Source organism: Podarcis melisellensis, assembly GCF_964234715.1.
Source record: "Podarcis melisellensis genome assembly, chromosome: 10".
Classification (NCBI taxonomy): Eukaryota; Metazoa; Chordata; class Lepidosauria; order Squamata; family Lacertidae; genus Podarcis; species Podarcis melisellensis.
In genome coordinates this window covers 58,884,426-58,900,297 of record NC_138542.1, presented here as the reverse complement: position 1 = coordinate 58,900,297, position 15,872 = coordinate 58,884,426, and the positions used below count along the sequence as shown (strand labels likewise).

Here is a 15,872-nt window from a genome sequence, read left to right as displayed (position 1 = left end):
AGAAAAAACATACCAGCCAGTTAACATGCACAACATTTGAGGAACAAAGGGTGTGTATAAGGATAGAAGTTAGATGTTTCCAAAACAAAGTGTGAAGCAAATTGGGAGAGGTGCATATCTCATCACTGATTGGTTAATGGTGTTATCATCCCACTATGGTGGTCCCATCTCTGACTAGAACCAAAGTACAAAATTATTCATTTTTGCTTAATATTCACCTTTGCTTATTCATTTCTCATTATTTGCTGGAACTAAGGGATCCAAGTAACCACTTAGCTAAGCTTTTTTCTGACTTGCAAACTTGGAATTAACTTTAAACTTAAGAGTTATTTTAGTTTAAAAGGTAAAGGGACCCCTGACCGTTAGGTCTAGTCACGGACGACTCTGGGGTTGTGGTGCTCATCTCGCTTTATTGGTCGAGGGAGCCGGCATACAGCTTCCGGGTCATGTGGCCAGCATGACAAAGCCACTTCTGGCAAACCAGAGCAGCACACGGAAATGCTGTTTACCTTCCCCCCAGAGCGGTATCTATTTATCTATTTGCACTTTGACGTGCTTTTGAACTGCTAGATTGTTTTAGTTACTTAAGTTTATATTTGGGTTTAGGTTTGGGTTAAGTTCAGAGTAGATACATGAGTAGATATTTGCTTTCGTAGATTTTCACGGGTACAGGAATGCAGGTTTTGGTGTCCTCGGGTGTCTTCCCGTGTAAAAGTTGGGGTGTCTAGGCGACGCAATTTACACAAAGAAGAACAGAAAGCACTCACCAACCTGAGGAAAGACAACAACATAATCATTCTCCCAGCAGACAAAGGTAATGCCACTGTTGTGATGAACACATCGGACTACCAAGCAAAACTATCAAATCTACTCCAAGATCCTACCTACCAACCTATAAAAACAGATCCCACCACCTATCTGGAAAAAACCACCAAATCCAAAATAAAAGCCTCTCCTATCAGTGAAGAAATCCAGCTAAGAATCATCCCCAGAGAAAAATCATCCAGATGCCCCAAACTCTACGGCCTCCCCAAGATACACAAAGAAGGAACACCACTCAGACCAATAGTCAGCTCCATAGGCTCACCTCTACAAAATCTCGCTAAATTTCTCGCCAAGCAACTTCAGCCCTATGCAGAATCCATCTCTTCACACGTTCCAAACTCCTTCCAGTTCATAGAAACAATAAAGAAGCAAAACCTACATCCTAATGACCTACTTGTGAGCTTCGATGTTGTATCTCTCTTCACACAAGTGCCCATTAATGAAGCCTTGACAGCCATTCAAAACAAATACAATCCCCCCGAATACATCTTGGACCTGACCAACCACTGCCTAACCAACACGTACTTCATCCACAATGGACAAAGATACAAACAGATAGAAGGAGCACCTATGGGATCACCCCTCTCACCGGTCATCGCAAACCTGTACATGGAACACTTTGAAACCAATGCTTTAGACAAGTCAGAACACAAACCCAAACTTTGGCTCAGATATGTTGACAACACCTTTGTAATTTGGCCACACGGGAAGGAAAAACTGGATAGCTTCCTCACACATCTCAACAGCCTACACCCCAAAATACAATTCACTATGGAAATAGAAGCCAACAACCAACTTCCCTTCCTTGACGTCCTAATCTACAAAAAACCTGATGGCTCCCTAGGACACACTATCTACCGGAAAAAAACACACACCAACCGCTACTTACATGCTCAATCACACCACCACCCTGCACAAATAAACTCCGTAGCCAAGACTCTCATCTCCAGAACCAAACGCCTGGCTGACAAAGACCACTTGACAACTGAGTTACAGAATCTCTCAAATGTGTTAATTGCCAATGGATACCAGCAAAACAGGGTTACGAAGCTAATCCAAAAAGAAACACCCCCCAAAAACCAAGACACAGAAGAAAACAATGGCATGGCCCTCCTTCCTTATATCAAGGGCACTACAGATAAAATTAGCAAAATCCTCCATAAACACAATATCAAAACAGCCTTTTGCACCAACCAAAAAATAGCCAATATCCTCAGAAACCCCAAGGATAAAATCCAGTTGGAAAACCAAGGGGTCTATGAAATACCCTGCAAAGTCTGCCCAGCCACGTACATTGGACAAACAAACAGACGAATAAATGCACGTATCGCAGAACACAAGAATGCCGTCAAAAAAGAAGAAAAAACTTCCTCTCTTTTCCAACACATGAAAGAAACAGGACACGAAATTAATTTTGCAGATTCCAAATTGCTCTTTAACATGGAACATCACCACAAGAGAATAATCATGGAAGCCATCGAGATAGAGAAACACCCTCACAACATGAACAAGCGTGACGACACATCCCGCTTGCCAGACATCTGGAAATTAGCCCTCCCCACAAAAACTGACACCAGATCCAGAGGCACACAGAACGCCATCACCAATCAACCACACCAGACCCAAACCCAGACCCTCTCCACAGATAAATTACAGACACCATCCAGTAGCCAAACCATGGTGGCACCTCCGGATGCTGCACCCCCCTGCAATCCCTACACAGATCTGGCTGACACAGGCCACAAAACCACAGCTCGCCCCTATACACGAAGCCAAGCCAGAGCACAACTAAGTGCAGTACAGCCATCTTCTCAGAAAAACTCTTCACAAAGTTCAAGAGGTCAAGACACAAAGACTTTAGCAACTAATCCACACCTAATGACCCACCTAAGTGGTACCCAGGATATCACTCAAGAAATCACTCAAGATATCCCTCAAGTAATTAAGGAACAAAAGAAGAAAAGGCACACTAGCCTGGGAACTTCCTCTCTGCCCAGAACATTGGAGGCTATACACCACACCCCCTCAACAGTATTTATAGGAACTCAAACACTGAGATCCTGCTCTGTTCCAGTAACAAGAAGCCGAAAGCACCAACCTGAAGATGACAAGTGAGACCTCGTCGAAACGTCGCCTAGACACCCCAACTTTTACACGGGAAGACACCCGAGGACACCAAAACCTGCATGAGTAGATATATTTCCACTATAGTCATGATTCTTAATAGGTGACCTTGGGCCAAGCACTAACTCTTGGCCCAACCTAAACTATCCACTGAGGTGCTGCGATGATAAAACGAGGGTGGTAGTGGGTAGTGGGGTGGTAGTGGTATCTCTGGTTAAGAACTTAATTCATTCTGGAGGTCCGTTCTTAACCTGAAACTGTTCTTAACCTGAAGCATCACTTTAGCTAATGGGGTCTCCTGCTGCTGCCGTGCCGCCGGAGCACGATTTCTGTTCTCACCCTGAAGCAAAGTTCTTAACCCGAGATACTATTTCTGGGTTAGCAGAGTCTGTTTCCTGAAGCGTCTGTAACCTGAAGCGTATGTAGCCCGAGGTACCACAGTATATGTATGCTTCTTGAAGGAAATAAGAGATGTAAATGTAATGAATAAATAAAATGATGGAGTAGAGATAATTACCATAAAGAAGATAATTGATTTACTCAATTTGTTGTTGTTTAATACTTAATAATTTTGGGAAGGGAACAGGGTGATGATGGGGGAACAGGGCAGTGTTGGTGTATTGTTAGTTCTGTAAGTATATGGATGGGAAACAGAAAAGGTGTGGAGATGGAACAGTAAATTTAGTAGAAACTCCCGTTTGTTTTAAAATGTTTGTCAGACATCACAAAGGTCAAAATGTTTCTGATTGGGGGGATAAGAAGACAAAAGAAAAGCATCTCAGGGTTCTGAAAAAGCAACATATTACAGCCTTTACACAGGGAAAACTGGTGAGTAGGAAGAAAAGAGGTTAAAGAGAAAAGTTAACAAAGGAAGAAAATGGAAAAATTGTCTAGGGAGAAATGCAGTTAGGAGCAAAACACTGAGAAGCAGAATCAATGTTAAATTCATCCTTGAATTTAATTTTAGGGATCCCTTTAATTTTAGGGATCCCAGTTAAGAAAAACCATACTTCTACCAGCTCAAGAAATAACCATACTATACTTTGGGGGGGTGGGGAGGTTAACGTGTTTTAGTTAACTGGACTGTATTCTGAATATTGCACCTGATATGTTAATGTCTCTGGAAGAAATGGAAAGTTGTTTTAACTGTTGCACTTACTGTGCAGAAGAGAAATAAAAGTAAAAAAGTAGGTTTGTTTAACTGGCGCAAGGGTTCCACTTGGTATCCTTGCCCTGCAACAGAGGGCAGATCAACAACTAACATTAATGGGTCTGCAAATTATTAGTGCTTAGGGACACCTTAAAATGTTAAACTGGCCCTCACTGGGAAAATGAATTTAAAATTGCTCATAATCCCACTGGGTAAATTCAATGTTATCTCTTTACTTTTCACCAAAGGGGCTGAGTGGCATTTTGAATAACATTTTATTTAATTAAGCTAACAGATGTGGCAGTTCTTCCACACATCATGCATGTGATAATTGTATCTCTTGTGCATTAGACGCTGCAGTTAAGCATCTCTACCATGCCAACAGGTTACCTAATAATATCCACCCACCCTTTACTAGTTTGCATCTGTTGCTCTCCCTGACAATTTTGTGTATGTGTGTGACAGAAAGTGTGTGTGCTTTTCTAGCTGAAATGACTTTAAAAACTATTGGAGACAGTTTAAGATCTCTCAAAACAACAGTGACGGTAATTCACACCATTTTTTGTTATTCAGCATTTTCATAGACCTACATTCTACCTCAAACCAACAATCTTATTGATTCTCTTTGAAGGTATTTATTCACACAACAGATGGTTAATTTACCGAATTTACTACTATGTAGATTACATTAAAGGGAGATTAGACAAATTCATGGAAGATATAGTCCTTCAATGTATTTTAGTCATTATGGTTCTGTAGGAACTACAGGGTCAGAAGCAGTATGTCCTTGAATACTATGTGCTAGAGGGCAGGCCTGTACAGACGGCGGGGGCACCACAGAAGCAAATATTCAGTTATATATTTATTTACCTATAGGAAGCTACTTGTTACTGCAAAAAGTAATCCTGAGCTCATATATTGAATATTTCCATAGAGAGTGTCCATACTTTTCAGAACATAGCCTAATTTCCCCCAAGCAATTCTTCCAAAGATATGATAAAGACATATTTCCTCCACTGCTCAACTCTTCCCGCCCGTCAACGTCATGGATTTTAAGGCAACAAAAAGTAATTCTAAAATGACCCAGAAAATTATGTTCTTTGTTGAGCCTTGCTGTTGTCATGGGATTTAACACAACAGCAGAATTGAGTCACCAAAACTTGTTTGGAAATGAACCTAGAAGAGAGAGGATTCTGGGCCATATTCTTGATGGCAGAAGTCCCTTCTGGTGATATATTTAGGGCAAACTCATGGGAAATATTGAGTTTTCAGAACCTCCCCTAGCCACCACAAATATCAATACTAGGGGCTGGTGTCCCTGTTTGCTTTGCTCACCAACCCACTACCGCCCTGCCAACACCACATTGCCAAACCTGCTTCCTTTATACCTAACCAAACCCTTCTCCTTTTACACCTTGCCCAAGTCTCCTGTGTAACTTGAATAGATGAGTTATCAAACAAAATATCCTCATCTGGAGGATACCCGTGGAGAGTCAATAACCTGGTTTTGAACTGCTCTTCATTTTGGTATGCTAGAGCTAACAGAAAACAAGGTGCAGACTTCAAAATAACACACTTCCTTTCATGCCCATAGGCAGTGCCAGAAAGGAAATGGGAGCGGGGGCAAGCACCCTTCAGACAAACAGCTCACACATATTATACACACACACACACACACACACACACACCCACACACACACACACACCATTATTTTTCTTCCAGAAATATTACACATGAGACATGGACTTTTAGAAGACATCTGAAGGCAGCCCTGTTTAGGGAAGCTTTTAATGTTTGATGCATTAATATTTTGTTGGAAGCCGCCCAGAATGGCTGGGGAGGCCCAGCCAGATGGGCAGGGTATGTATGTATATATGTATAAATAAATAAATAAATAAAATAATAATAATATACTAGCCTATCCCCTCACCTCAAACCACACCTTGCCCCTTCATTGACCCCAATATACTGTTTTGGTACCACCATTGTTTGCATTTTACATTGCTCAATAAAAGACACTATGGGACGTGGGACAGAAAAGTGAGGCTTGGCATTCAGTGTCCTTTTAATTTTTCCTACAGTATCAAAAGCAATCTGAAAGGAGTCTTGAAAGCACCCTGCAGAGCGAGCTGTGTGGGAAATTTATCACAGGAAAAGCACTCTCAGAAGCCATAATGTCACACAGCTCTTCTTAGAGTCCATATTTATGTATTTCAAATAAAAAACAAGTATAAATGGAAGACAATGAACGTTGGAATCTGTCTTATGAAAGTAGCAGCTATTTTGTGATACAAATAATGTTCTATGGGAAGCTCTGAAATTCTAGAACAAGGGAATATCTCATTCCAGAACACCAGTGTGACACCGTGATTAGAGTGCTGGACTAGGACCTGGAAGGGAATATCTAATTCAAAATGTTCTCTCATTCTGATTTAAGAAGAATGAGTCTCTGGCAATGCAAATTCTGAAGAAAGTCTTTAAGATTTAATCTTTAACTATCCGTCAGACTCCATGGTGGAATAAGGAAGACACAAGCATAAATATGGTTAAACTCACGCCAGCCGTGCTCCACAGTTTTCTCCTTCAATATCTCCTCCAGCCACATTGTCAGTGTTCACAGATTCTGTCTCACTGGTGGGCATGCTCACTACATGGATCAGAGGAATGAAAATAGAAGGTCAGTAATTAGTCTGCAATACACAAATGTGCAGTTCCTGGCAGTGAAGGTGCTGGCTTAGCAAAAGAAGCATAAATTAATAAGGAAAATGAATTGTGACTAGAGGAAAAGACCTAAGATAACATTTTCCTGAAGTTTAACCTGTTTGTTTCAAACAATGTGATACAAAATTCCTGAACTATTTTTACATCCCACAAAGATACTCTTATTGCCATTTCCATATGGCACAGCCCCCTAAACTTTAAACTTCCACAAACTAAAGTCACACAGACACACACCCCATTCTGCTTTCATTCAGTCTTGCAAAATATTGGTTTGTTTTTGTGCACAACTGTCTTTCCATATATAAGCTTTTTATTTTTATTTTTTTAAATCCTGATTTAAAGAACAGTGTACAGTCCAAACAGGAATATGCTTTATGGGCAGGAAATGAGCAAAAACCGAAAGAGCTGTGTTGAGGAAAAGGCAGCAAAAAGGTAATTAAAAAGTGATTGTGAATAACTATAATGCTAGAGCTCTAGGGCAATGTTGTCCTGACATTCTAGGATGCAAAATTAGGAACAATCCACACGACCATCCTGGCATACTGAGATGTTAGTTAAATAAATGCACACATTGCTTTGCATGTGGAATAGCAAGTTATATTATTGTTTCATTGGATAATTTAGTCAACATGTACCTTACTATCACTCTGCCCTCTATGGAAACTTTGTGGTTGCCTTACACACTGGGCATTTTGTAAAACAATCACACTTATGGCTCAAGCAATTCACACTAAATATAGACAGAAAGTAAATGCAGTATAAAGCTTTTGCTTCTACTCTACACTTGATGATTTGGACAGGGCAGGTAACATCTAAAGCATGTCATCTAGATGCAGAGCACAAATGTGAAAAAGGAGATTTAGAGTAGATTTATACAATAGTCTTGAGAAGCTAGGATGCAGGTAAACATGGTTGTACACACATTATGAATCAACCCACTACCTGGATAGTCACTAGTCAGCCAGTGATAAGCCAGTGAGGATTCTTCCCCTTTTGAGTTTGTCACAAAGTTTGCGTGTAATTTATATGCATAGAGAAGAAGAAGTTGATCATTTCACCGTACACCCATTTTAACACAGGTTGACATGAAGCTATATTCTGGAAGGATTGTATGAATTAGTTCACTTACACAAGCTGTTTCTTGCACATTTTGCAACCCGCCTCGGGTCACTGGAGTAACCCATTAGAAAGTGCTATAACACAAGATTTGTTCTCTATACATTACAGTTACATAAGTTTGGGAGTGTAAAACATACATGAAATTTAACAGGCTGACAGCCACTGACTATTTCTAATACATCAAAAGAGGACAGTTAAGAAGCTAAGCAGAAGTAATGTTTTCTCCTACACTCCACATCAGTGTGTCATCATTCTGAATCTTAAGGCTTCTTGACACTTTGAACAATTCACATGAGTTAACATAATAACGTTGAATGATATGAAACCCACAAATACTTTTCTAGAAGACAATTGTGAATGTTTCACAATAGGCTATTTGGTGCATTTCCAGGCCCTGTATACCGTAACTTGAATAGAAGACTTAATGAAACACAGCATCCTGATGTGGAGGATGCAGAGGGTATTCGCAGAATCCTCAAGATACCTGCAGGGAAGTGAACTTCTGTAGGTCACTTGAATATATTTTGAAAGATAAATTATATATGTGAAAGATTATGAAGTACAGAAATAATGTTAAAGCAGAATTATAATATCTAGGCATTACTCCATGTTATCTTTCAGAATAGTGAGCTTGTCAGGGATCTGTGACCTTTACAACCAATTGTTTGTCCATGGCAGGTCTTTTTATGTTGCTCTTTTAAATGACTAAGAAGCACCAAATCTTTAATACTGTCTTTCTACAGTAAGGAATGACTACTGGTTCTGAGAGGTGATTCAGCCACTAGAGCATAGCATCTTCCCCATAGACACAAAAATCTACTTATTCCATGATGCACCTCTCCCACACTAGTCATAAGGTACAGGCAATGGGCTCTTTAAACCAAACCAGGAAAGAGAGCAGTAACGAGCCCTTAGCCCATAATATTTTGACTTGTGAAGTGAGTGTGTAAGTGCAAAAAAATGTGGTTGCCCTTAAGCCCTTAATTAAAAATATGGGTCCTGATGAAAATTACAGACTTTAGTAGAGCACTTAGGTAGCCAGCATAGCATAAATTTAACTGTTATTATGCATATTATCTCCAAGGTCTTTGGATAATAAAGCAATCTATGGCCTTTTAAGCTGCGGGGGAAGGGGGTTTACTGTTTTTGTATGTATTTTGTGTTTTTATATGCAAACTACCCTGTGATCCTTGGATGAAGGGCAGTACAGAAATCTAATAAATAAATAAATAATCATAAACATCCTAAGCAAATGTTGGCATCTGTCTTGAGAGACAATGAAGTGTGCCTCCAGGGTCCAAACAGCTGCATTAGCAGCACTGAAGTGACTTCCCCGGATTGTCACAGGTCCTGGCCTGTCCAAACAACAATATTCCCTCTCAGTCTCGTTGATATGGTCCAAAGGAAAGCAGAGAAATACATTTGGCACCAGCTTGGCTGTAGGAGTTGCTGAAAGGATGCATACAATGTGTCATCCAGCACTGGTCATAGAACAGGATAAGAATTTATTTATTTATTGAATTTATATACCAACCTATATCTGCAGGTCTCAGGGTGGTTCACAGAATAAAATCAAAATATAAAACCTCAAAATAAAAGCAGCAACAACCCAATAACCCCTCCCCCACCTTATAAGATAATAAGAGGAGCCCTTATGGATAAGGCCAAAGGCCTATAATATTCAGCATTTTTCTCACTGTGGCCAACCTGATGCTTAGTGCAAAAGCACTCCCATTCCTGATTCACAGCAACTTCAGAAACACTTCCTCTGATACTGGAGGTAATATAGCTATCATTGCTTTGTAATCATTGATAACCTTATCCTCCATAGATTTGTCTAATTCCTTTCAAGAGCTGTCCAGGTTAATGGTCATCTTGTGATAGCAAATCTCATAGTTTTAACTGTGTGCTGTGTGAGGAAGTGCTTACTTACTCCTGTCTGTCCTGAATCTTCCACCATTTCAATTAACCATATTCAATCTATATCCATAGTGCTGCAATTTTCTCACCTAATATTTTTCTGCTCTCCAAATAAAGTACACAAAATGAACTAAATACAATAAAATGACTACTCAGGGGTGACACAATGTGTTTGGACAGATGATTTGGCAGCCCCTCAGACCACAGAACTTTATACAACTTTATGAGGTTTTATGGCATGCCCTGTTTTATTGAAAGATATCCAAGATAATGAAAACCTTATTTTATTCTAATAATTCATCCACACAATCACCTTCTTGCACAACAGGGAGAAAAGTAGAGCTGTTACCTTTTGTTTCTGGTCCAACTGAAAAGTTGGGCTTTAGAAAGGCTGATATTTCCTTCAAAACTTTTTTAAAAAATGTCAGTACACTGAAAATATTTTGAAACATTTTTATCTACCACTTTCGAAGAAGACTGTCAAAAACATAATTGAAATGTTTTGCATCCATTCATCAGGTTCTATTGTTTTCTTTTGATGGTAGTCAGAAATTATTTAATAAGAGACTGTATAAAAATATATTAATGACTTTAATTAGCTGAATGCAATAATCTTCTTTGTGGTTAAAATTATATAAGTCTCACCCCACCCCACCAGCAACACATGGTAAGATATTTGGCTTTTAAAAACAGTATGTCTACCTGTGTAAATGTAAACAGGACTCATCCATACTTCTGTTTGTGATTACTAGTCACGAGTCCAAGAGGTTCTTTTTTTGTCTTGCCACTTTCCCTGGGAAAAGCCAATGTTTATTGCTGAATCTGCAGAAAAGCCAATCAACATTTACCCAAGTTCAGCAGTAAACCACAGGTTTTCCCAGGGAAAGCGGTAGGATAACAAAACAAAATAAAAAAAAAGGAAAAAGGGAACTTATTGTAACTATGACTAGAAATTACAGCACAAACGAAGTGTGGTTGAGCCCAAAGAGTGTAGGCTGTGCAACACCCTGGGAGAAGGAGGGTGAATCTTATAAAACTGAATGTAGGTTATATAGCAGAAAAGCTTGGTGAATTATATATCAGCAGCCTTTACTCCTCCAACAAAACTGATAATAGTGCCTTCGTGGTGAGAGCCAGCGTGGTGTAGTGGTTAAGAGCGGTAGTCTCGTAATCTGGGGACCCGGGTTCGCGTCTCCGCTCCTCCACATGCAGCTGCTGGGTGACCTTGGGCCAGTCACACTTCTCTGAAGTCTCTCAGCCCCACTCACCTCACAGAGTGTTTGTTGTGGGGGAGGAAGGGAAAGGAGAATGTTAGCCGCTTTGAGACTCCTGAAGGGGAGTGAAAGGTGGGATATCAAATCCAAACTCTTCCAAACTCTTCTTATATTTAATATAATTTTGTACAATATTCTTTTTAAGAAAAAAATAAACATCTAGAACATTGTAGCTTGCTATTAACTCCCTATTCCAATACCTTCCAATAAGTTTATTTTACCTGTCTGCTCAAATAAGTCACCTAAGGAATAATGAAATATTCACTTGCTGTGGGAGAAGCATTCAAAGAAAAATATTCTCAGGTTAGCATTTTATCACATGGTTGCCCCAGGGACACAAAATGAAATTATTTGGGGATGTAAGACATTAGATGGAGCTCTTGGTGGCAGCATGGGATACAATTCCGATGACATCAGGAAGAAAAGGTTGATCCAAAAAATAATTACCACCTTATACACAAGTGCACAATGCTGCAGAAGCTATAGAAAGACACAGACATGCACCAACGGACTACACAGTTACTACACAGAAACATACACGTACACATAAAGGATGGACACAGAGTACATTGGAACGTTACCATGAGTTTCTGTGGAGTGACTAAACCAAGCAAACTTTCCTTTCTTCTTATCAGGCAAGCCAGCTGGAGCGTTTTCTTTCACAGACAAGATGGTCAAGTACCAGGAACAAGACATCAACAGAGAACATGCAGCCGGGAACGGTCAAAAGAAAAAGAAACAAGGAACTCAGCTTACATGTAGGACAGCCACCTCTTATCTCTCATCATGGGAATTAAGAATGCAGAATGAAAACAAAGGAATATGGAAGAGTGAAACATTACAACAGAAGGGGTCGTCAGTATCTGCTAAACATCCTCTTCAGTGTTCTCATATGCATTACACCTGAAGCAAGGGAATGCCAGAAACACTGGTTGAACTGAAGCCACAAAAACACCAAGATAATAAACTACTGAGTATGCAGCTGCTGCTTCTGGAAGCATCTTTAAAACTAACATTAAACTTGCTTATGTCACCCAATATAGGGAATATCTAATGTGTTTTAGCTTATTTTGACTTTTGCTACACAACACTGGCTTTCTATGGATGGTATCCAACTAAGTCATACTCAGATTATACCTACTGAAATCACTAGGCTTAAATTAGCCATGACTAACATAACTCCATTGATTTCAGTTCGTTTGCTAAGAATGACCTAGTCAGCTTTTATGGTTTCATGAGGTTTAAATGTTTACATTGTTCAGTGCCTTGATCATTGTTATGAGCTGGTAATTTATAAATATTTTTATAAAAGAAAATAAATACAATATGTAAAGTATAGCTTAAAACAATCAGAAGACAATGGATTATTCACAGAGAGACTCAGTTGTTCCAAATGACTTGTGAAACTGGGGTGGGGAGAGACAAATATGTAACTGTTCTTTTTTGATATATTCAATAAAGTCCTACCAGACTGCAATAAATGAGTCTGGCTTCACCTTCCCATTCAAAAATCTGATGTGCCAAGCAAAAATCTGATGTGCGGATCTCATCATGAATACGGGGACGCTGCAGGGGTGCGTGTTGAGCCTGCTTTTATATATGCTCTATACAGCTGACTGTGCCCCCAAATACCCTAGTAATAAGATCATTAAGTTTGCAGATGATACAACAGTGGTTGGCTTAATCATGGCTGGAGAGGCGGAGGTGGCCTATAGGAAGGAAGTTGAGCAGTTGGGGGAGTGGTGCAGGAAAATCAACTTATTCCTTAACTTAAAGAAAACAAAAGAGATTATTGTGGACTTTAGGAAATGTAAATTGAATATTCAGCCACTTATTATTGAGGGGAAGTGTGTGGAACAGGTCTCGGTGTTTCGATTTCTGGGAATGGAGTTGAGAGATGACCTAACCTGGGGAGAAAAGAGCAAAGACCTGATAAAGAGAGCACAGCAGAGGTTATATTTTCTGAGAATCCGCCAGAAAAATCATCTCTCAAAGGATGGCATTTTACCATTGTACTGTTGAGAGTGTATTAACTTATGGTCTCTGTGTGTGGTTTGGGAGCTGCACGGTCAGGGGAAAAACAATGCTGTCCAGGGTTGTAAAGACTGCGGAGAGAATAATTGGGTGCACTCTTCCCAATTTGGATCAAATCTATGCTTCCAGGTGCCATAAGAAAGCTGAAGAGATAGTGCAGGATAGTGCGCACCCCAAAAATGATTTCTTTCAGCTTCTGCCTTCTGGAAGAAGGTACAGGGTTATAAAGACTAGGACTAGCTGCCTGAGAAACAGTTTCTATCCAAATGCAATTTTGGTTTTAAACACAGGGTAAGGTAGTCTTTATGTGAGTATATTGTATTCAGTTATGGGGTATCAGAGTTTTTAGGGGCTAACCAGGCTGGGATAGCTGGGATATCAGGCTTGTGGGTTTTTTAATGTCTGATGTAGATTTTTTCAATTTTGTTGTTCTGTATGGGACAATGACAATAAAGATTATTGCCTAAGTTTTTATTGAAGGGCTAAATTCCATACATTGTTCCATCTGTTCATAATGTTGATATCAGATAAAGTATTCCATTTTTGAACTTTGTATGATGAACAGCTATTAATAAAACTATTAACAGATCTTTTGCTTTAAATTCTTCATTTACTCCCTTGAGTAAATAAAGAAAAAACATGTTCTTATGATAACTGAATCTGGTCCCTGATGATCTTACTTTTTTCTGCAAAACTCGTTAACCAAAATTGCACCACCAGCGGGCACTCCCACCACAAATGGAAAAAGGTACCCTAACCCTTGTTCTTGCATCCCCTCCAGCACAAAGGAAAGGATCTGGAAGTAAAGTGGCAAAGCATTATAGAATAATAATATCATCTATGGTGCATTTTTAAAGCCAATTCACTAGTAGAGATGGTCTTAAAAAGACTCACTCTCCATAGCCATTCCCATTTTTCTTCATCAATACTCCCCGCTCCCAACCATCTTCTATGTAGATTTTAAACTGGTCAATTTCCCAAAAGTAATATTGACAAAGGCTTTGTACATAGTTTCTACAAACCCTTTTCCTGTGGGGCTTATATTAAAAAATACACATTACTTGTGTAAGAGTACACATAGTGTGTAGAATTGTGGAGAATACCACCCTTAGTGTTTAACATTCCTAAGAATAGAAAACTGAAAAACAAAACAAAACACAGCAGCATTGTTTAGGAGTAAAATCAAATCATTAAAATATAATGGTTGTGCAAATATTGCTATTATTTTTTATTGCTCTTCTGCAACTGCTGTGCAGTTCCTGGTGTTTATTGTTTGCTTTTAAGTGTCATATTTGGGCCTGCAATTAAAAATGTTTTCTGCTTTTATATTGTAACATGCCTTTAAGTATTTCTGGAGAAACTGGGTCTAATGTAAAAAAACATGATTTCTTGATAGTCATGTTTTATTAGGGGCACACTTTCTGGAGACGTGTATCAGCAGTTAATTGGAACCAGCTGTTGCCTTCCTAAAAATATGATACAATAAAAATCTCAGCTACTACAGTAACATTGGCTCAAAAACCCTGCACATCAGTCCTATGATAATCTCATCACCAAATATTTTACAGGATTTTTTAGTTGTGAAATCACAAGCACTACCAGTAACATGTGGCTATACATATTTGCTGGAGCTCTTGTGGAACAGAATAGAGCCAGTAAGTGAACTGCACAGGGGGCAGATTTGACAATCAAAATTGGACACCTCCTGTTCAGATGTCCCTTATGTTCATATACATTTTTCAACATAAATTTCTTCTTCCCACCCCTCCTTTCCTGGTGTTTGTTTTTGGCTACTTTTTATTAACTGTTTTACAATACATGTGTTTTATTATCTGAACTTCACTTTTATTAGTTCTTTCAGTAATCCACTGCTTATATTTCAAATCCTGCCCATGACCCACCCAGCCAATTTTATAGTGTCAGCCTTATTTATATTCAACAGTAAAACCACACCATGTGTCATCATCAGAACACTCCCTTCAACCAGATCCATGTGTAAGACAGCTACTTCAGGGCAGGCTAGGCTCCATCTCTACCACCTCTCCACACATCACTGTGTAGCTCTTTGGAATAATGCCATCCTTGGCTTTATTCATCCTGCCTGTCTTTACATCTTCTACACAATGGATGGTACTCCTTACACATACTGTAGCCATACCAACCAGCTGCAAGATCCTCAATGCATGTCTCTTCTCCATGCCACTCAAGTAATGTTATTTTCATATTCTAGCAAGGGCGTGACCATGGTGCTCAGGCGGACTCCCAGGACTGGACTGGGGCCCTTGGGGGATCTGGGCGGGATTCTTGGCAGGCCTGGCAGTGTTTGACCCAGGCCTCTATCTCTCCACCGATCCCCGGCCACCATACATAACTCCTGGCCAGGGCCTTCATTCTTACTACCCCTGGGTGTGTCTCGTGTAGGGCTGTGAGGACCCTTTTGCGGAGGGGCTGGGGAACAACGACCCTGCTTCCCCATAACAGGCACCCCTTGTGGGCCGACAGTTCATGTTTGCGGGTTGTGTGGCCAGTGAATTCTAGCCCAGGGCTGCTGCTGGGCCATCCCCTCCACACCCAGTCCAGGACCCGGGAGATGACCCTATCTTTCTTGGAATGGTGTGCAACCTCTTGTGCCTGAATGGGGCAGTCGGGATTGTGGATTCACTTATATCTGGAGCATGATTGGGTGGTTCCTGCCAACCAATCA

General features: G+C 40.0%; 1 protein-coding gene and 1 long non-coding RNA gene across 33 annotated transcripts in view; one reads left to right on the top strand and one right to left on the bottom strand.

The window, feature by feature from the left end:
• The window catches only part of CACNA1C (calcium voltage-gated channel subunit alpha1 C), a gene marked incomplete at its 5' end in the record, with an annotated part of 525,599 nt that overhangs the window by 141,017 nt on the left and 368,710 nt on the right, over positions 1 to 15,872 (bottom strand). For 29 of the 32 annotated variants that reach the window (XM_081926667.1, XM_081926694.1, XM_081926693.1 and 26 more), the window contains one exon: positions 6,657 to 6,747. In XM_081926667.1, coding sequence (XP_081782793.1) covers positions 6,657 to 6,747 — 91 coding nt within the window. Of the gene's footprint in view, positions 1 to 6,656; positions 6,748 to 11,715; positions 11,831 to 15,872 lie in introns of those variants that run through there. The other 3 variants (XM_081926688.1, XM_081926690.1, XM_081926691.1) reach the window with 1 other exon arrangement.
• Positions 6,639 to 12,172, top strand: LOC309378847. Its single transcript, XR_014172180.1, has 2 exons — positions 6,639 to 6,777; positions 11,770 to 12,172. It is a non-coding gene; the product is annotated as an uncharacterized lncRNA (long non-coding RNA).